The sequence below is a fragment of the Salvelinus fontinalis genome, chromosome 17 (genome assembly GCF_029448725.1).
Source record: "Salvelinus fontinalis isolate EN_2023a chromosome 17, ASM2944872v1, whole genome shotgun sequence".
Lineage (NCBI taxonomy): Eukaryota > Metazoa > Chordata > Actinopteri > Salmoniformes > Salmonidae > Salvelinus > Salvelinus fontinalis.
Genome location: NC_074681.1, coordinates 20,589,890 through 20,610,594, shown reverse-complemented (window position 1 = coordinate 20,610,594; position 20,705 = coordinate 20,589,890). Strand labels below are relative to the sequence as shown.

Sequence of the window (20,705 nt, the reverse complement as noted above, 5' to 3'; positions counted from 1 at the left end):
GTTTTGACCATGACAGTTTACAATCTACAGTCATTCCAAGCAGTTTAGTCACCTCAACTTGCTAAATTTCCACATTATTTATTACAAGACTTAGTTGAGGTTTAGGGTTTAGAGAATGATGTGTCCCAAAAACAATGCTTTTAGTTTTAGATATACTTATTCCTTGCCACCCAACTAACTGCAACTCTTTGTTAAGTGTTGCAGTCATTTCAGTCGCTGTAGTAGCTGACATGTATAGTGTTGAGTCATCCGCATACACTCTGGCTTCACTCAAAGCCAGTGGCAGGTCATTAGTAAACATTGAAAAAAGTAATGGGCCTAGACAACTGCCCTGGGGAATTCCGGATTCTACTTGGATTACGTTGGAGAGGCTTCCATTAAGTGGTTTGTAAGGATGGTAAATTTATGGGGCACAAAAAGGGATTGTTTTTCATGTTATTTGATCAAGAAAAATATTTAATTTGATTTAATGTTTGAGAACAGGGTTTTGTTCTTTCTGGATTCCATTAGAATGACAGAATCACAAAGAAAGGGACATAGCAACAACTCTTACAATTCCAGCTATTGAATCCTGCAAGATACTGTTCTTCATTATACAACCACTTTTTTGCCCGTGCTACAGACATCTATATCGGTCCACTAATACAGCACTACTTTTGTGGAAAAAAAATGATAAAAAAAGATAATTCTTATTTTTTATTAATATATTTTTATTCAGATTTATCAGGTGGTTCTGCAGCAACCTCAGCACCCCTACTTGCCGCAGCTATGGCCACAACATAAAAAAACTGTATAACTCTATGTATTTTTGTCATGCAGGTACATACACCACTGAATGAGAGCCTACTTGACTTGTAAAGTTGTCTATTAATCAGCTACCAAAAAGTAAAGCTTAGATTCATCATAAATATGAATTGTTGATATTTCCACCTAATGTATCTACAGGCATTATTCTGCACGCTTTGGAAGAGGGGCGGGGGTCACAAGGCATTATTCTGCACGCTTTGGAAGAGGGGCGGGGGTCACAAGGCATTATTCTGCATGCTTTGGAAGAGTGGCGGGGGTCACAAGGCATTATTCTGCACGCTTTGGAAGAGTGGCGGGGGTCACAAGGCATTATTATGCACGCTTTGGAAGAGGGGCGGGGGTCACAAGGCATTATTCTGCACGCTTTGGAAGAGTGGCGGGGGTCACAAGGCATTATTCTGCACGCTTTGGAAGAGGGGCGGGGGTCACAAGGCATTATTCTGCACGCTTTGGAAGAGTGGCGGGGGTCACAAGGCATTATTCTGCACGCTTTGGAAGAGGGGCGGGGGTCACAAGGCATTATTCTGCACACTTTGGAAGATGGGCGGGGGTCACAAGGCATTATTCGGCATGCTTTGGAAGAGGGGCGGGGGTCACAAGGCATTATTCTGCACGCTTTGGAAAAGGGGCGGGGGTCACAAGGCATTATTCTGCATGCTTTGGAAGAGGGGCGGGGGTGACAAGGCATTATTCTGCATGCTTTGGAAAAGGGGCGGGGGTCACAAGGCATTATTCTGCACGCTTTGGAAGAGTGGCGGGGGTGACAAGGCATTATTCTGCATGCTTTGGAAAAGGGGCGGGGGTCACAAGGCATTATTCTGCACGCTTTGGAAGAGTGGCGGGGGTGACAAGGCATTATTCTGCATGCTTTGGAAAAGGGGCGGGGGTCACAAGGCATTATTCTGCACGCTTTGGAAGAGGGGAGGGGGTCACAATATCTATAAATGTAACATCTTTGCAGTACAATATTTTTTCACAACCATCCATTTGAGATTTGGGAGTCATTAGAGATGTGAAAAAACATGTTTGTGTTTTGTGTCACGACTTCCGCCGAAGTCGGCCCTTCTCCTTGTTCGGGTGGTGTTCGGCGGTCGACGTCACCGGCTTTCTAGTCACCATCGATCCATTTTTCAGTTTCGTTTTGTTTTGTCTGTATTATACACACCTGGTTTCAATTCCCCCATCATGTTCCATATTTAACCCTCTGGCTTTCATTTCTGTTTTGTCTGTGATTGTTTGTGAAATAGTTGTCCCTCCTCACCTGTCCTTCACTTGGTCTAATGTGAAATAGTTGTCCCTCCTCACCTGTCCTTCACTTGGTCTAATGTGAAATAGTTGGAGTATAACTTTTGCCACATTGCTTTCACCTCTTGCAATTTTTTAAAAAGATTAGTGCGGAAGACAAGGATAAAATTCATTTGAGACTACTAGGCTAGTGGCTAGTGAGATTTTGAGATACCCTTACCCCAGATAGAACAAAATGTCAGGGTTGTGTGCGGAGAATATTTGGAGTCAAACGCAGGACACAGGTGTTGAGCGAAACCACAGTGTTTTACTCAAAATTAATGCACAATTCCACAAATGTAAAATTAACAGATACATACACGTATCAACTACAACACCTAACGCACATTAGACCAAGTGAAGGACAGGTGAGGAGGGACAACTATTTCACATTAGACCAAGTGAAGGACAGGTGAGGAGGGACAACTATTTCACATTAGACCAAGTGAAGGACAGGTGAGGAGGGACAACTATTTCAGACTATGTAGATCAAGACCCATGATCAAGGACTTCATCCTGCTTAAATCTTGTAAAAACCCATGTGACACAATGTTATATTTGTAATAGCTTGCCTGAGTCATGTCCTCTCCTCAGGTAGCTATGTGTAACAACAACAATACCTGTGAAGTGGAGATCCTCCAAGCCGTGGGCTACCTTCCTGTGTTCCTGGTGGGCTTGCTACTCAACATGGCGGCTCTACGCGTCTTCCTCGCCAAACGAGCCATGTGGACCGACACACACATCTACATGCTGAACCTCGCAGCAGCCAACTGCTCCCTCGTGTTCTTCCTCCCCTTCCGCATCTACAACGCCTTCCACCGTCTAGACAGAACACACTTCTGCACCTTCCTCATCTCCACACATTACATCAACATGTACGCCAGCATCCTCACCGTCACCGCCATCAGCATCCACCGCTACCTGGCGGTCAAGTACCCGTTCCACACCAGAACATGGCGGTCAAAGAAGGTGGCTGCGGTGGTGTGTGGGACCATATGGGTCACCGTAGTAACGATATGTGCCGTGTTCAGAAAAGACAACGATCCTGGCAAACTGATTAGGTGTTATGAAGTATCTCAAGAAAGCACCTTGTCAGTTGAGTTCCTTGTGGTTCTAGAGGTGCTGGGGTATCTTCTGCCAGTTTTGATTTTAGTGTTCTGTTCCACACAGACCATAAGGGTTCTAATGAAGGATAAGGAGGAGGAGGAGGACACCACTGTGGAGAAGAGGAATATCATTGGCATAGTAACAGCCAACCTGATCGTCTTTGTGGTCTGCTACACACCCATCCATCTTGGGTTTCTGCTGAGATTCCTTTCCCAAAAATATAAATGGGAATCTTTCAAATTAGTGCGTGATTTTTGGCTGGTTTGTGAATGGATCGCTACCACAAACTGCTTCCTGGATTCCATTAGTTATTACTTTCTGTTGAAACAGTTTTACTTTGAAAACAGCAGATCAGCAGTGAACACACACGACCGACAATGAGTCATCATACCCCTCCCTTCATGTTCTATACCGCCACAATAATGTCATCATGTTTTTGTCAACATTTCTTTCATTAAAATAATGTATTAAATGGAGTGTGTGTATGCAAGCGAGAGTACTTGCGTGCGTGGGTGTGTTTGTGTGTGTGAGAGAGAGATAGATGTGTCTGTTCGTTTGTGGTTGTCAATATGAACACATAATGAATGTACCATGAATTATATAAATAGACTATTTACATGGACATGAGCTTAAATTGACCTTTTAGATGGGCAAGATGTTCTACCACAGCGAGGTCTGGAGAGGCTTGTTTCAGTCTGCGCAGTAGGTGCACAATTCTGTCTGTTATGTCATCAAAGCTGCAGTATAAACTTGATATCAAGCCAAGCCATAGAGCAGGGATGGGCAGCTCAGCATCTTAAGGGTTCTATGTGTGGGGCTCAAACACATCTGAATAAACTTATTGCAGTCTAGAGACAACACATGTACTGTAATTCATTGATTTGACTTAGAATGTTTAGTGCAGGGCTAGAGCAAAAGCCTGCACACATTATGGCCCCCTCGAGGATCAGAGTTGATCACCGCTGGCGTAAAGACATATTACTGTACTCATGTAAAACATAAAGGTGTCTAGACTGATTCAAGCAGCACTCTAACACAAAGGCAATTCCCCAGCTGTTAATGATATCACATCTGACAAGCAATGATTCACCACCCAATCACATAGGGTGTATGTATCTCAATAGGATAATGTGACCTCCTTGGCAACAGTGGAATCACATAGCGTGTATGTCTCAATAGGATAATGTGGCCTCCTCTACTGGTCTTTCAATGAATCTGTCTTGATCTGAAAACCCAGGATACATGAGAATGTGTTAGATTCCAACTGTGAGCTGTCCACTTCTTTCATATCGGTGCATCTGAAGGTAAAGAGATGAGAGGACGCCACGGTAGAACGCTGAGACGCACCCATGGAGTTATTGGCCGAGTTCGAGAGGATCATAAACACAATGCAACATGGGTAAATTGTGACTAACTGACTAAACTACAAATAATTATCAGTCGTTATTTATGATGCAAGGTGATTTGTAGATCAGTCAGTCGGCAGTCGCCTGCAGTCATTTTGATGCTCTAGAACAAGGCCAATCTCACCGGTTGCTCTTTCCTCACCTGCAAAGACTAGTTTCCACCGCCATCTACTGGTGATGGAAATGGTTGCTTGAAAGAATCCTACAGTATAACATAACAGTCAAATGAACAATCCATTAAGATACAACAAAGATGAATACATATTCATTGTTTATTAGAATAATAAAGAATATATTGACAGGGTTGTCCATATTAACTGACTGCTGTATCCTCTCACATTAAGTGTTTATTGTGTGAAGGTGTGTGTGTGTGTGTGTGTGTGTGTGTGTGTGTGTGTGTACAGCCGTAAATCATAAATCAAATAATCTGGAGACTTTTTTCATTCAGCTCAGCAGGACAAGCCTGCGATTCTACTCTTTTTAGAAAGGAAACAGCTACCCTCAGCTTTCAGCCAAAGGTTAATACTGTAATTCCTGTACTTGCATCTCAGTGGTGGCTGGTGGGAGGAGCTATAGGAGAACGGGCTCATTGTAATGGCTGAAATGGATCACATAGAACGGCATCAAACATATAGAAAACAGAAGTCAGACACCGTTCCATTCCAGCCATTATATTGAGCCCGCCCTCCTATAGCTCCTCCCACCAGCCTGCTCTGTTATATCTCATTCATATCATAGTCTACCAAAACCAACGCGTCAAAGGCCTGTGTCAAGGATGAGAAAACAACAACCGTAAAACCACATGGACAAGATACCTTCAAATCCATTATTTACACAAATATACATAGATAACGTTACAGTACAACTACTGTTCAAATAAGAAAAATAAAAGTTATTGTGCTTTTCCATGATGTATTACTGCACAGTATTATGAACAGGAAGTAGCCTTTGACTTTAAGGTTCCTCAGTATGACAGTTTGTTGGTGTGGAGGAAAACAATCAATACTTTGCTAGAGTATTTCAGGAAAAACTGACCTAAATGATGTACTACTAAGTGGTTTATAAACAGACTGTCAGTGTCACCAACTTCATCAAATGGATAAGAGCAGCAAACGCAAAATAGTTCTGAAAGAAAATCAATGTTCAGTATGCTATCTGAAGGCAACATTGTGAAGTTCCTCATTGTACACAGGAACTGTACACATTTGAACAAATTATACAACATCACAGTATCAAATGTATAAAGAATCAAATGTACTGACACGGTTTTTATGGCACTTGAAATGTATCCTTTTTGCTTCTGTGGTCCGTATGTCACCCAAAAGTACAGTTTAGAATGTTGGCACATATATTGTATTGACAACAAAGGGTGAAAAGTCATCGGCATGGTGTGATTATGAGTGTCTTGTAACTGTGGCTTGAAACAACACCCCATGTGTGATGTCATCATTGTGCTCCTTCAACGGTAACACAGACATCTGACTGGGGTTGGGTCTTTATATACAAGTCATTACTGCTCAGGTTCACAACAAAGCTGAACTAATTTTCCTTCTGGATGTGACTGGAGCTGTGGCTCTGATGACTTGGGAATGACAGATCACATCTTCTTCCTTGTCTGTGTTGTCTCTCTCTTTCTCACTCTACCTTTCTGTTTCTCTCTCGGTCCTCCTGCCTTTCTTCTTCTCTCTCAGTCTTTCTATCTATCCCTCTCTCCATGATCACTTAAAGTAATGGAAAGTCTCTCATTAGACACTTTGACGGGTAGAATGTATGGTCCCATTTGAGCTCTGGGAAAATGTCGATTAACATGGATGAGTAAGAGTCAGGACAGTCGTTTAAATCACACGGATAGCCAGTGCATCTGCACACACACACACACACACACACACACACACACACACACACACACACACACACACACACACACACACACACACACACACACACACACACACACACACACACACACACACACACACACACACACACACACACGTCAGTTTTAATAAACCCACCCTGCAGGGGACCAGTCCTTGGTATCGTGGTCATTGATTCCCAGTGTATGTGAGTCGAGAGGGGCGTAGAGTACCGCTCTTAACCCGTCTCACTGGGCCGTACAGTACCGCTCTTAACCTGTCTCACTGGGGCGTACAGTACCGCTCTTAACCTGTCTCACTGGGGCGTACAGTACCGCTCTTAACCTGTCTCACTGGGCCGTACAGTACCGCTCTTAACCTGTCTCACTGGGGCGTACAGTACCGCTCTTAACCCGTCTCACTGGGCCGTACAGTACTGCTCTTAACCTGTCTCACTGGGGCGTACAGTACCGCTCTTAACCTGTCTCACTGGGGCGTACAGTACTGCTCTTAACCTGTCTCACTGGGGCGTACAGTACTGCTCTTAACCTGTCTCACTGGGCCATACAGTACTGCTCTTCACCTGTCTCACTGGGCCGTACAGTACCGCTCTTAACCTGTCTCACTGGGGCGTACAGTACTGCTCTTAACCCGTCTCACTGGGGCGTAGAGTACCACTCTTAACCCGTCTCACTGGGGCGTAGAGTACCACTCTTAACCCGTCTCACTGGGGCGTAGAGTACCACTCTTAACCCGTCTCACTGGGGCGTAGAGTACCACTCTTAACCCGTCTCACTGGGGCGTAGAGTACCACTCTTAACCCGTCTCACTGGGGCGTAGAGTACCACTCTTAACCCGTCTCACTGGGGCGTAGAGTACCATTCTTAACCTTTCTCACTGGGGTGTACAGTACTGCTCCTAACCTGTCTCACTGGGCTGTACAGTACCGCTCCTAACCTGTCTCACTGGGCCATACAGTACTGCTCCTAACCTGTCTCACTGGGCCGTACAGTACTGCTCCTAACCTGTCTCACTGGGCCGTACAGTACTGCTCCTAACCTGTCTCACTGGGCCGTACAGTACTGCTCCTAACCTGTCTCACTGGGCTGTACAGTACTGCTCCTAACCTGTCTCACTGGGCCGTACAGTACTGCTCCTAACCTGTCTCACTGGGTCGTACAGTACTGCTTCTAACCTGTCTCACTGGGTCGTACAGTACTGCTTCTAACCTGTCTCACTGGGGCGTACAGTACTGCTCCTAACCTGTCTCACTGGGGCGTACAGTACCGCTTGTCATGGCTGAATCAGAATTAGTTAGGTAACATAGATAAATAAGATGTTTTATTTTATTCTTGTCATTAGAATGTCTTCTTTTGGACTATACTGTTGGCAGTTGCAGTTATCCCTTCTCAGCTAGGGCTTGGTCAGTTGGGGCCCAGAGAGGGGAGAGGTCAGGCTTGTCTTCATATCTCAATGTATCTGTTAAACCATGTGATGCAATGAAGAATATCAGAAGGGGAGGAGGACAGAATGGAGGCTTGTCTTCTTATGGGAATGTGTCTGTAACTATTGTATGTCCCCTCTGAGGTTGCCCTTATCTTGACCTAGTATATGACCTAAGAGGCTCACTGTCTTTTCTGAGCTTGTCCAGGTGGGGGTGTATTTGAGATGAGGGTATCTAGAATTGACAATTGATATATGCCATTGGATGAGGTAATGTTTTGGTACCAAGCACGAGATTGGAACCTCGTCTAAAGAGACCAAACTGAACGATAATTTATAGCTAATGCTATCTAGCTATGGGATACTCCTCTTTCAAGTAAAAAGTTATTTGTAATGTTCCTAAGATCTGTTGTTCGTCATGTGAGTTGAGAGGGGTGTGTCTTGTCTATAAATGATACAAAGAATTGTTTTGTAGGGACTCTCAGAGAATTATTTTATAGACACTGAATTGATCTGAGAGTCAAAAACGGCTATGGTGAAGCTCATATTTGATCAAAGATGGACTTTATAATATAACTCTGACTTGTGTGTGGTTAGCTCTCTCATCATTGAGTAATAAAGGAAATTACCACGACACGCTCCTAACCTGTCTCACTGTGCCGTACAGTACTGCTCCTAACCTGTCTCACTGGGCTGTACAGTACCGCTCCTAACCTGTCTCACTGGGCCGTACAGTACTGCTCCTAACCTGTCTCACTGGGGCGTACAGTACTGCTCCTAACCTGTCTCACTGGGCCGTACAGTACTGCTCCTAACCTGTCTCACTGGGCCGTACAGTACTGCTCCTAACCTGTCTCACTGGGCCGTACAGTACTGCTCCTAACCTGTCTCACTGGGCCGTACAGTACCGCTCTTAACCCGTCTCACTGGGCCGTACAGTACTGCTCCTAACCTGTCTCACTGGGCCGTACAGTACCGCTCCTAACCTGTCTCACTGGGCCGTACAGTACTGCTCCTAACCTGTCTCACTGGGCCGTACAGTACCGCTCTTAACCCGTCTCACTGGGCCGTACAGTACTGCTACTAACCTGTCTCACTGGGCCGTACAGTACCGCTCTTAACCCGTCTCACTGGGCCGTACAGTACTGCTCCTAACCTGTCTCACTGGGCTGTACAGTACCGCTCCTAACCTGTCTCACTGGGCCGTACAGTACTGCTCCTAACCTGTCTCACTGGGCCGTACAGTACCGCTCTTAACCCGTCTCACTGGGCCGTACAGTACTGCTCCTAACCTGTCTCACTGGGCTGTACAGTACTGCTCCTAACCTGTCTCACTGGGCCGTACAGTACCGCTCTTAACCCGTATCACTGGGCCGTACAGTACTGCTCCGAACCTGTCTCACTGGGCCGTACAGTACTGCTCCTAACCTGTCTCACTGGGCTATACAGTACCGCTCCTAACTTGTATCACTGCCACCATGGGACTATAACTCACCCTCACTGAGCTGGAGGAGAGCTGGACTGGAATGTCAGCACTATTTCTGCCAGCCAGGCATTCTCTCTAATGACATAGCACCATTTCATCCCTCCATCCGTCCATTCCTTCACTTCATCACTCCATCCCTTCCACTCCATGTACTTTTTAATGGCCAGTCATTTCAGAGCTGACGCGATGTGTTGAGAGAAGGGTAGAGCATTGGGTGATTTCAGTACAGTACAACCCAGTGAGACAGGTTAGGAGTGGTACTGTACGCCCCAGTGAGACAGGTTAGGAGTGGTACTGTATGGCCCAGTGAGACAGGTTAGGAGCGGTACTGTACGCCCCAGTGAGACAGGTTAAGAGCAGTACTGTATGGCCCAGTAAGACAGTTTAGGAGCGGTACTGTATGGCCCAGTGAGACAGGTTAGGAGCAGTACTGTACGGCCCAGTGAGACAGGTTAGGAGCAGTACTGTACGCCCCAGTGAGACAGGTTAAGAGCGGTACTGTACGGCCCAGTGAGACAGGTTAGGAGCAGTACTGTACGCCCCAGTGAGACAGGTTAAGAGCGGTACTGTACGCCCCAGTGAGACAGGTTAAGAGCGGTACTGTACGCCCCAGTGAGACAGGTTAAGAGCGGTACTGTACGCCCCAGTGAGACGGGTTAAGAGCGGTACTCTACGCCCCTCTCGACTCACATACACTGGGAATCAATGACCACGATACCAAGGACTGGTCCCCTGCAGGGTGGGTTTATTAAAACTGACCTGTAAGTAAGTGTGTGTGTGTGTGTGTGTGTGTGTGTGTGTGTGTGTGTGTGTGTGTGTGTGTGTGTGTGTGTGTGTGTGTGTGTGTGTGTGTGTGTGTGTGTGTGTGTGTGTGTGTGTGTGTGTGTGTGTGTGTGTTGGGGAGGCAGCTGGAGGGCAGGCTATTAAATCTTCATTGCCGCTTCCTTTCGACACTCTTCATCAGATCATCTCGTGGCGTTCAGAGTCAGAGTCAGAATGACCTCAGTGTCGCTGAGAGAGAACAGTCCCACTCTGCAAAAACTGATTGAATCAACGTTGGTTCCACGTCATTTCAACCCCAGAAATCTATGTGATGACATTGAATCAACGTAAGGGCATTTGGTATTTTTTTCACCCAACTATTCACCTAAATCCAATGACCTGGTGACATTTTTCGTTTTTGATTTCACATTAAATTCACATTATTACAAACCAAATCAGAGTTTTGGATGAGTAGTAAATCAAGTGTAAATCAAAAGTAGACGTTGAACTGACGTGTGAGCCCAGGGGCGTGTCTGCTTCATTCACCTGCAGCAAAATGCTTCAAAGTAATGTGTTTACAATTCATGTTTCAGTGTCCTCCATTGTCTTATTGTCAGAGTGCCAATCAGTCTGCACTGGAAGGTGGACAAAGTACATTGTGTAGGAGTAATGTCCACTGGGTCTCGTCTTCTGACACCTGACAGTGAGCTCTGGGGCCATGTTGTTCGGTCAGTCCTTGTTGCCCTGTTTGCTGTACAGGGAAGTGTCTGTCTCTGGGTCTCTTTGCATGTTCCTTCCTATTTATGGTTCTCTCTTAATGTGTCTTTTTGAAAGAATTCTGCTGTCTAGCAAACTCTTCCTTCCCTTTTCTCTTTCCATCTCCATCCCTCTTTCTCACCTCTTTCAATCCCTCTATCTCTCTCTCTTCCTCTCTCTCCCCTCTCTAAGCAGCCAGAGGGGAGAGGCAGCTCTGCAATGCAGACACAGCAACAATCTCACTTTCACTGACCAATCACATCCCAGCAGGGTATGAGTGATAGCAGCATCAACCAGTCACAGAGAGAACAGCCTCAGGAGTCCGCCAGTGAAAACAGCCTCAGGAGTCTGCCAGCGAGAACAGCCTCAGCAGTCTGCCAGGGAAAACAGCCTCAGGAGTCTGCCAGAGAGAACAGCCTCAGGAGTCTGCCAGAGAGAACAGCCTCAGGAGTCTGCCAGAGAGAACAGCCTCGGGAGTCTGCCAGAGAGAACAGCCTCGGGAGTCTGCCAGCGAGAACAGCCTCAGGAGTCTGCCAGCGAGAACAGCCTCAGGAGTCTGCCAGAGAGAACAGCCTCAGGAGTCTGCCAGTGAGAACAGCCTCAGGAGTCTGCCAGCGAGAACAGCCTCGGGAGTCTGCCAGCGAGAACAGCCTCGGGAGTCTGCCAGCGAGAACAGCCTCGGGAGTCTGCCAGCGAGAACAGCCTCAAGAGTCCGCCAGCGAGAACAGCCTCAGGAGTCTGCCAGCGAGAACAGCCTCGGGAGTCTGCCAGCGAGAACAGCCTCAGGAGTCTGCCAGCGAGAACAGCCTCAAGAGTCCGCCAGCGAGAACAGCCTCGGGAGTCTGCCAGCGAGAACAGCCTCAAGAGTCCGCCAGCGAGAACAGCCTCGGGAGTCTGCCAGCGAGAACAGCCTCAGGAGTCCGCCAGTGAGAGCAGCCTCAGGAGTCCACCAGTGAGAACAGCCTCGGGAGTCTGCCAGCAAGATACAGAGATATCGGTAGGACTAAATGACAATGACAGAGAAAGAGGTCAGAGAGAAAGAGAGAGTGAGAGAAAAGGTAGAACAGACAGAAAGAGAAAGATGTAGAAAGAGACATGGTTTCCCTGCTTGATCACTGCCCATTGTGAGTCCTCTCATTGGAACTCTTCTTACTCAGCAGCTGGCTGAGATCCACCAGCTCCCCCAGCTCTCCTCTCCCCAAAGCCCCTCTCAGCTGAGACCTGCCCGGCCCGGGGGTGTGGTGCTGGGCCACGTACTGCTGGCCTTTGGGGGTGGGCATGGAGGATGGAGGTACAGGGACCATGCCCTGGCTGCTGAGGATGTAGCCTTCCTGGGGAGGCCAGCGGAGTGGCAGGGGCTCCCCAAACTCCATAGGGGCGCTGGGGGCTGACACCACCCTCCTCCTATCCGGAGAATCCTGGGGGGTCATGGGGTACACGTACTCCCCTGCCGACTTACGAAGTGCCGACTTTGGTGTCCCACTTCTGCCTTTCTCCCCCCGGGGCTTGCTCAGGCACACGTAGTGCTGGCGAGGCGTCTCCCCTCCTCTTCCTCGCTCCTCACCCCCGTGCCTCCCTCCTCCTCCCCCCTGAAATAGTCTGGTGGTCAGGTAGACGGCGGTGGAGGGGTGTGGGGGGCAAGGGAGAGGGCAGGGAGACGCCAGCCCCATGGTACTCCCTCCCAGGTAGGTCTGGCTGTTATCCCACCCCCCTGATCCAGAATCGGACAGCCTGAGCCCGCGTCTTTTCTGCTGGGGCGTGTGCTCCGGAGTAGGCAGGAACCCTGGGTCCAGCTCCCCTGACTTCCCCCAGCCGTTGGGCATCACAAACAGGGTCTCCCCGCCCTGAGAGCAGGGTCTATCGCCTCCTCCCTGACGGGTCACACTGAGGACCGATCCCCCCATCCCTCCTCCTGACGTCAACATCCCCCTCTCCTGGCGCTGGATAGTGGACTGGGGGGTGTTGTTGCCGTGGCGACGGTTGCCAGGCTTGTGGGCCATAATCCAGCAGACAGCCAGGCCCGAGAGCGCCGCACCGATGGTGAAGGCTGAGACTGCAGATGCCACCAGCAGGTTGAGGGAGACCAGGCTCTCCGGCTCGATCAGCAGACTCTGCTGTACGACACCTGTAGGGGAGAGAGACGACAAGAGAAAGGAATCACAAGGCTAATCTTGGACACCTAGAACTAAAAGCTTGTGTAACTGCATCAGATGCTCGATTAAGTTCTTAGTGGAGACGTGTTAAGTCTAACGAGACTAGATAAGTCTCCACCCCACTCAATGAAAACTGTCAGCCAGTTTCGGCCAAGCTATGGGCCAAATGTCACCTCCCCTTTGGAAATTCAAAACGATGCGAGCACCTGTGAAATTGTGATTTGTCCAAATGATCAGTGACAAAGAATCAGCGTACCCGAACAAAGTTCCTTGTTAGTCGTTGTATCCCACAGTTGACAGATGCTACTACCATTTCCATTCCGTGCGTCTGTCCCCGAGAGATAAGGCTAATGGCAAGAGAGAATATAAAAACGCTTAACATTACAGTGTAAACCAGTTATCTCATTCCTTTATTCTCCTCTACCTCTGTGTATTCATTCTCCTTTATAAATCTCTCCACTTTTGTTATTGTCACATTTTTAGATGTTTTATCCTTCAGTACCTAAACATTATTTGCCTGATGTCAAGGATTATATTGCTATATTGTATTACTCAAGAGTTGAATCTTATTCTCTATTACCGTAATCTACCATAACATTTCATAACGGCAACAGATGGGCATCTCCTTTTCTTTTTCCTTAACAAGTGTTTTCTCCAGCACAGCCTTGGGGTTCTGCTGGCTGGGCTGGAAGCTGCACTAGTCATCAGTAAAGAGGGGAAGACAATAAAACAGACCAACTCTTCTCAGTGTTCCCATTCTGTAATTAGGAGGACTCTGGGCAAGCCAATGAGTTTCTCCCTAAAACACATCATATATTTCAGTTAATGATTTCCACCGCTCTAATCACTCCCATCTGCACAGACACAGCACATGTCTGCCCTGGACCTAGTTCTGGGTCTGGCTCTATGCTTTCACCACTCTCCACTAAACAGCCCGGCTCTGCAGTAAACGGGCCTATATCCGGGTTAGAAAGCTAAAGCTCTGCAACTAGAACAGATCAGGTTCTAAAGAGTGATAAAAAGCAAATGAGATTGCAATGTTCGGGCAAAGGAATGTTTTAATTGCAGGTTAGAGGTTAGGGATTTATGATAGATATTATAGATGCGATATTATGGACTTTGGAACAAATCAAATCAAAATCAAATCAAATGTATTTATATAGCCCTTCTTACATTAGCTGATATCTCAAAGTGCTGCACAGAAACCAAGCCTAAAACCCCAAACAGCAAGCAATGCAGGTGTAGAAGCACGGTGGCTAGGAAAAACTCCCTAGAAATGCCAAACCCTAGGAAGAAACCTAGAGAGGAACCAGGCTATGAGGGGTGGCCAGTCCTCTTCTGGCTGTGCCGGGTGGAGATTATAACAGAACATGGCCAAGATGTTCAAATGTTCATAAATGACCAGCATGGTCAAATAATAATAATCACAGTAGTTGTCGAGGGTGCAGCAAGTCAGCACCTCAGGAGTAGATGTCAGTTGGCTTTTCATAGCCGATCATTAAGAGTATCTCTACCGCTCCTGCTGTCTCTAGAGAGTTGAAAACAGCAGGTCTGGGACAGGTAGCACATCGGGTGAACAGGTCAGGGTTCTATAGCCGCAGCCGCAGGCAGAACAGTTGAAACTGGAGCAGCAAGTTCTGGAGATTGCAGGTTCTATAAAATAGATGAGGTTGTAATGTTCTGGAATCAGAACACCCCCTAGATTATAGATCTGTGATCAAACAGATTAGATTGCAGTGTATAATTGGAGTTGGAACAGATTGCTGGTCCTGGAACAGTTTGCTGATGAAAAGCAGAGACATCCTAATTGAGACAGAGACAGATTTGAGGTGTGTTTGTTAGGAGCCCATAAACGTATCAAAGTTAAAGACGTTCTCTTATGCCCTGCCAGAATCTCAGTTTTGAGCACTGCGCACAGAGTTTTGTCCTCAATTTTCTTTTGTACATATTTTTCTGGCAAGTACTTGTCGATGACAGCAGAACACTGTCTCAGAATAAGTCTCAGTCCCGTGGGCTTTAATTCGCTGATCAAGACGTTCGCTCCTTTGTCAACCAATCAAAATGCATTTATTGTCATGCTGGGAGGCTTCTGACAGACACTAATCTTAGGAGAGGGAATTCAAAGCCCTGACATTTCACACTAGCTAATCCCATTACTGGCGGACTGAAAAACATTGCAATTTTCTGTCACCACTGTAAATGCAAATACAATACACACATAAACACAAAGAACCAATATAAATGAACGGTATGTCGAATTATTGTGATAGGTTGGAGTCATTAAAACTTGTTTTTCAACCACTACACACATTTCTTGTTAACAAACTATAGTTTTGGCAAGTCGGTTAGGACATCTACTTTGTGCATGACACAAGGAATTTTTCCAACAATTGTTTACAGACAGATTATTTCACTTATAATTTACTGTATCACAATTCCAGTGGGTCAGAAGTTTACATACACTAAGTTGACTAAGTTGATATCATGGCTTTAGAAGCTTCTGATAGGCTAATTAACAAAATTTTAGTTAATTGGAGGTGTACCTGTGGATGTATTTCAAGGCCTACCTTCAAACTCAGTGCCTCTGCTTAACATCATGGGAAAATCAAAAGAATACAGCCAAGACCACAGAAACAAATTGTAGACCTCCACAAGTCTGGTTCATCCTTGGGAGCAATTTCCAAACACCTGAATGTACCACGTTCATCTGTACAAACAATAGTACACAAGTATAAACTCCATGGGACCACGCAGCCGTCATACCACTCAGGAAGGAGACGTGTTCTGTCTCCTAGAGACGTACTTTGGTGCGTATATCGACATAACCTGAAAGGCCGATCAGCAAGGAAGATGCCACTGCTCAAATACCACCATAAAAAAGCCAGACTACAGTTTGCAACTGCACATGGGGACAAAGATCGTACTTTTGGAGAAATGTCCTCTGGTCTGATGAAACAAAAATAGAACTGTTTGGCCATAATGACCATCGCTATGTTTGGAGGAAAAGGGGGGGATGCTTGCAAGCCGAAGAACACCATCCCAACCGTGAAGAACGGGGGTGGCAGCATCATGTTGTGGGAGTGCATTGCTGCAGGAGGGACTGGTGCACTTCACAAAATAGATGGCATCATGAGGTAGGAAAATTATGGGGATATATTGAAGGAACATCTCAAGACATCAGTCAGGAAGTTAAAGCTTGGTCGCAAATGGGTCTTCCAAATGGACAACGACCCCAAGCAAACTTCCAAAGTTGTGGCAAAATGGCTTAAGGACAACAAAGTCAAGGTATTGGAGTGACCATCACAAAGCCCTGACCTCAATCCCATAGAAAATATGTGTGCAGAACTGAAAAAGCGTGTGTGAGCAAGGAGGCCTACAAACCTGACTCAGTTACACCAGCTCTGTCAGGAGGAATGGTCCAAAATTCACCCAGCTTATTGTGGGAAGCATTGACCCATGTTTGACCCAAGTTAAATAATTTAAAGGCAATGCTACCAAATACCAATTGAGTGTATGTAAACTTCTGACCCACTGGGAATGTGATGAAAGAAATAAAAGCTGAAATAAATCATTTTCTCTAGTATTATTCTGACATTTCACATTCTTAAAATAAAGTGGTGATCCTAACTGACAAAATACAGGGAATTTTTACTGGCATTAATTGTCAGGAATTGTGAAAAACTGAGTTTAAACGTATTTGGCTAAGGTGTATGTAAACTTCCGACTTCAACTGTATGTGCATTGGGGATGTGATTGGGTTTTTAATTGATGCCATGACAAAGAAAAATTGTACCTTGCAAAAACAAACATTTTAAGTGAATATGTTGCCAAAGACATTCCCTTACATTAGCATTTGAATTTGTTCAATGTGCATTAAACGGAAATGTCTAATGTTTTCAACTTCATATTCATCATCTTCAGCACCACCCCAACATTAACATATGTGATAATTGTGTTCATTTAGGTTTTGTAGTAAAACAGATAGAGGAAGATAAGTGTTTCCAATGACATCATCGGTGTGCATCATGTGATTTTAACGAATTATGAGAAGGCATTTGGGTGCAGGTAGCCTAGTGGTTTGAGCGTTGGACTTGTAACTGAAAGGTTGCAAGATTGATCAAATCCCCGAGCTGACAAGGTAAAAATCTGTTGTTCTGCCCCTGAACAAGGCAGTTAACACACTGTTCCTAGGCCATCCTTGAAAATAAGAATTTGTTCATAACTGACTTGCCTAGTTAAATAAGGGTTAAAAAAAATTCAAATATTAATTGCCTACTAGTTGTCTACTCATTGGTTGATGATGTCATTGGAAACACTTATCTTCTTTATCTTTTTAATACAAAACATAGAAACAGCCATTATCAAACATGTTGATGTTAGGGTAGTGCTGGAGATGATGAAAATTAAGTTTTGAAATGACCCTTTAACATCTGTCGCAAACTCTTGTAATGCATGATTATGCCACTAGGTGGAGCATGATTATGTCACTAGGTGGAGCATGATTATGTCACTAGGTAGAGCATGATTATGTCACTAGGTGGAGCATGATTATGCCATCAGGTGGAGCATGATTATGCCACTAGGTGGAGCATGATAATAGCACTAGGTGGAGCACGATTATGTCACTAGGTGGAGCATGATAATAGCACTAGGTGGAGCATGATTATACCACTAGGTGGAGCATGATTATGCCACTAGGTGGAGCATGATTATACCACTAGGTGGAGCATGATTATGCCACTAGGTGAAGCATGATAATAGCACTAGGTGGAGCATGATTATGCCACTAGGTGGAGCATGATTATGTCACTAGGTGGAGCATGATTATACCACTAGGTGGAGCATGATTATACCACTAGGTGGAGCATGATTATGCCACTAGGTGGAGCATGACTATACCACTAGGTGGAACATGATAATAGCACTAGGTGGAGCATGATTATGCCACTAGGTGGAGCATGATTATACCACTAGGTGGAGCATGATAATAGCACTAGGTGGAGCATGATTATGCCACTAGGTGGAGCATGATTATAACACTAGGTGGAGAATGATTATGTCACTAGGTGGAGCATGATTATACCACTAGGTGGAGCATGATTATACCACTAGGTGGAGCATGATTATGTCACTAGGTGGAGCATGATTATACCACTAGGTGGAGCATGATAATAGCACTAGGTGGAGCATGATTATGCCACTAGGTGGAGCATGATTATAACACTAGGTGGAGCATGATAATAGCACTAGGTGGAGCATGATTATGCCACTAGGTGGAGCATGATTATAACACTAGGTGGAGCATGAATATGTCACTAGGTGGAGCATGATTATACCACTAGGTGGAGCATGATTATGCCACTAGGTGGACCATGATTATACCACTAGGTGGAGCATGATCATGCCACTAAGTGGAGCATGATTATGCCACTAGGTGGAGCATGATTATACCACTAGGTGGAGCACGATTATGTCACTAGGTGGAGCATGATTATGCCACTAGGTGGAGCATGATTATACCACTAGGTGGAGCATGATTATGTCACTAGGTGGAGCATGATTATACCACTAGGTGGAGCATGATTATACCACTAGGTGGAGCATGATTATGCCACTAGGTGGTACACGATATGTCATTAGGTGGAGCATGATTATACACTAGGTGGAGCATGATTATGCCACTAGGTGAAGCATAATTATACACTAGGTGGAGCATGATTATGCCACTAGGTGAAGCATGATTATACACTAGGTGGAGCATGATTATACACTAGGTGGAGCATGATTATGCCACTAGGTGGAGCATGATAATGCCACTAGGCGGAGCATGATTATGCTATTAGGTGGAGCATGGATTGAGTGAAAGAAAGAACAGAGCTACAGGGTAAAGGCAAGGTACCTACCATCACAGTCTCCAAGATGGGAGAAGTTGCCGTACTCACTGTCTTGTTGAAATGGAAGCCTGTAATAGAACAAACATAACAGATTATCAGACTGACATCTACAGTTGAACACACATTCAATTGGATAAAGCTACGGGGAGCTGTCCCACCGTGTGCCTGGTCTGAGGAAGGAGCAGGTGCTGCCTCTGGTCCAGCCACAGTAGGGATCTCTGGAGGTCAGACAGCTCCTATACACACACACACATGGAGATCTGATCAGCCTGATGGAGATGGTTGAGATGGTCTGTGTGTGTGTGTTTTACTCACTTCATGCAGCGTGAGTGTAGGTGGCAGCGTGCTGTGGGCAGTCTGACCATACAGGAAGGGAAGGCCAGCAGCAGAGTGTGACTTGGACGATCCAGAGACAGAAACAACAACTGTCTGGCCTGGTCAGAGTCCTCTCCACATCTAGAGACAGAGAGAGAGAGGGAGAGAGGGAGATGGGCAGGGATAGATGGAGGGAGGGATGGATGGATGAAATGAGAGAGGGATGGAAGGAAGGAGAGAGGGGGAGAGGGGTGGAAGGAGAGAGGAAAGAGGGAGGGAGAGAGTGGGAGAGAGGCAGTGAGAGAGAGAGAGAGAGAGAGAGAGAGAGAGAGAGAGAGAGAGAGAGAGAGAGAGAGAGAGAGAGAAAGAGAGAGAGAGAGAGAGAGAGAGAGAGAGAGGGAGGGAGGGAGGGAGAGGGAGGGAGGGAGGGACAGAAGGAGGGAGGGAAGGATGGATGGATGAAAGGAGAGAAGGATGGAAGGATGGAAGGATGGAAGGAGAGGGATGGAAGGAGAGAGGAAAGAGGGAGGGAGGGATAGAGAGATAGAGGGAGAGACGGAGGGAGAGAGAGAGAGGGATAGAGGGAGGGGTGGAGGGGGAGAGATAGAGGGGGAGAGATAAAGAGAGGGAGGGATGGAAGGAGAAAGGGTGAGAGGGATGAAGGAGAGAGCGACAGATACAGAGAGACAGAGAAAAAGATATCCTTAGAGTATTTTCATTGATTTCTATTGTTACAACAGAGAAATGTAGGGATTCACATCAGGGTGATCACATCAGAGAGACTTTGAAAACAATGCAGCATCAAGCATTGTGAGTAGAACAGTTAATCTCCTCAATAATGAACTGACAAAACACCGGACTGCAGCGAACACAAGGGATCGTGGCCAAACTCCCTTCCTGTACTCACTTCTCAGGGTTGAATCCCTCCACCTCCTCCAGAAACACACTGCTGTGTGTGGGAGAGTTTTCTCCGCTGGGGAGGATGAGGAATTTCAGGACGGTCCCTCGCGTGGAGCCCAGGAACAACACTGTATGGTTCCTATGGGGACCAGCCTCTGTGTCCACCACCATTGCGGTCAACTGGTACCTGGAGAGCGAAACGGACGGAGAGAGAGAAATAGAGAGAGAAATAGAGAGGGAGAGAGAGAGAGAGAGAGAGAAAGAGAGAGAGAGAGAGAGAGAGAGAGAGAGAGAGAGAGAGAAAGAGAGAGAGAGAAAGAGGGAGGGAGGGAGGGAGGGAGGGAGGGAGGGAGGGAGGGAGGGAGGGAGGGAGGGAGGGAGGGAGGGAGGGAGGGAAGGAAGGAAGGAAGGAGGGAGGGGAGCTCAATTTCAGAACGTAGGACAAACAGTGAACAATCAGTGGTAGCTTTGGGTATCCTTAGCCATACCTGCCCATAGTCTTGACGACCCAAGGTCTGTGCCCAACCAAGGGTATG

General features: G+C 46.4%; 2 protein-coding genes across 2 annotated transcripts in view; one reads left to right on the top strand and one right to left on the bottom strand.

Moving 5' to 3' along the window:
* Positions 1–2,689: 2,689 nt before the first annotated feature.
* LOC129813941 (G-protein coupled receptor 35-like) lies at positions 2,690–3,615 on the top strand. The gene has a single exon (XM_055866598.1). It carries the CDS (start codon positions 2,692–2,694, stop codon positions 3,577–3,579), a length of 888 nt encoding a protein of 295 aa, XP_055722573.1. The 5' UTR covers positions 2,690–2,691; the 3' UTR covers positions 3,580–3,615.
* Positions 3,616–10,136: 6,521 nt separating this feature from the next.
* The window catches only part of LOC129814546 (semaphorin-6B-like), a 71,578-nt gene continuing 61,009 nt past the window's right edge, over positions 10,137–20,705 (bottom strand). Inside the window, exons 9-14 of the mRNA XM_055867721.1 lie at positions 20,658–20,700; positions 20,177–20,356; positions 19,270–19,410; positions 19,113–19,190; positions 18,964–19,022; positions 10,137–13,032 (exon numbers count right to left, since the gene is read on the bottom strand). Of these exons, the coding sequence (XP_055723696.1) occupies positions 12,020–13,032; positions 18,964–19,022; positions 19,113–19,190; positions 19,270–19,410; positions 20,177–20,356; positions 20,658–20,700 (1,514 nt within the window). The 3' untranslated portion in view covers positions 10,137–12,019. The remainder of the gene's footprint in view (positions 13,033–18,963; positions 19,023–19,112; positions 19,191–19,269; positions 19,411–20,176; positions 20,357–20,657; positions 20,701–20,705) is intronic.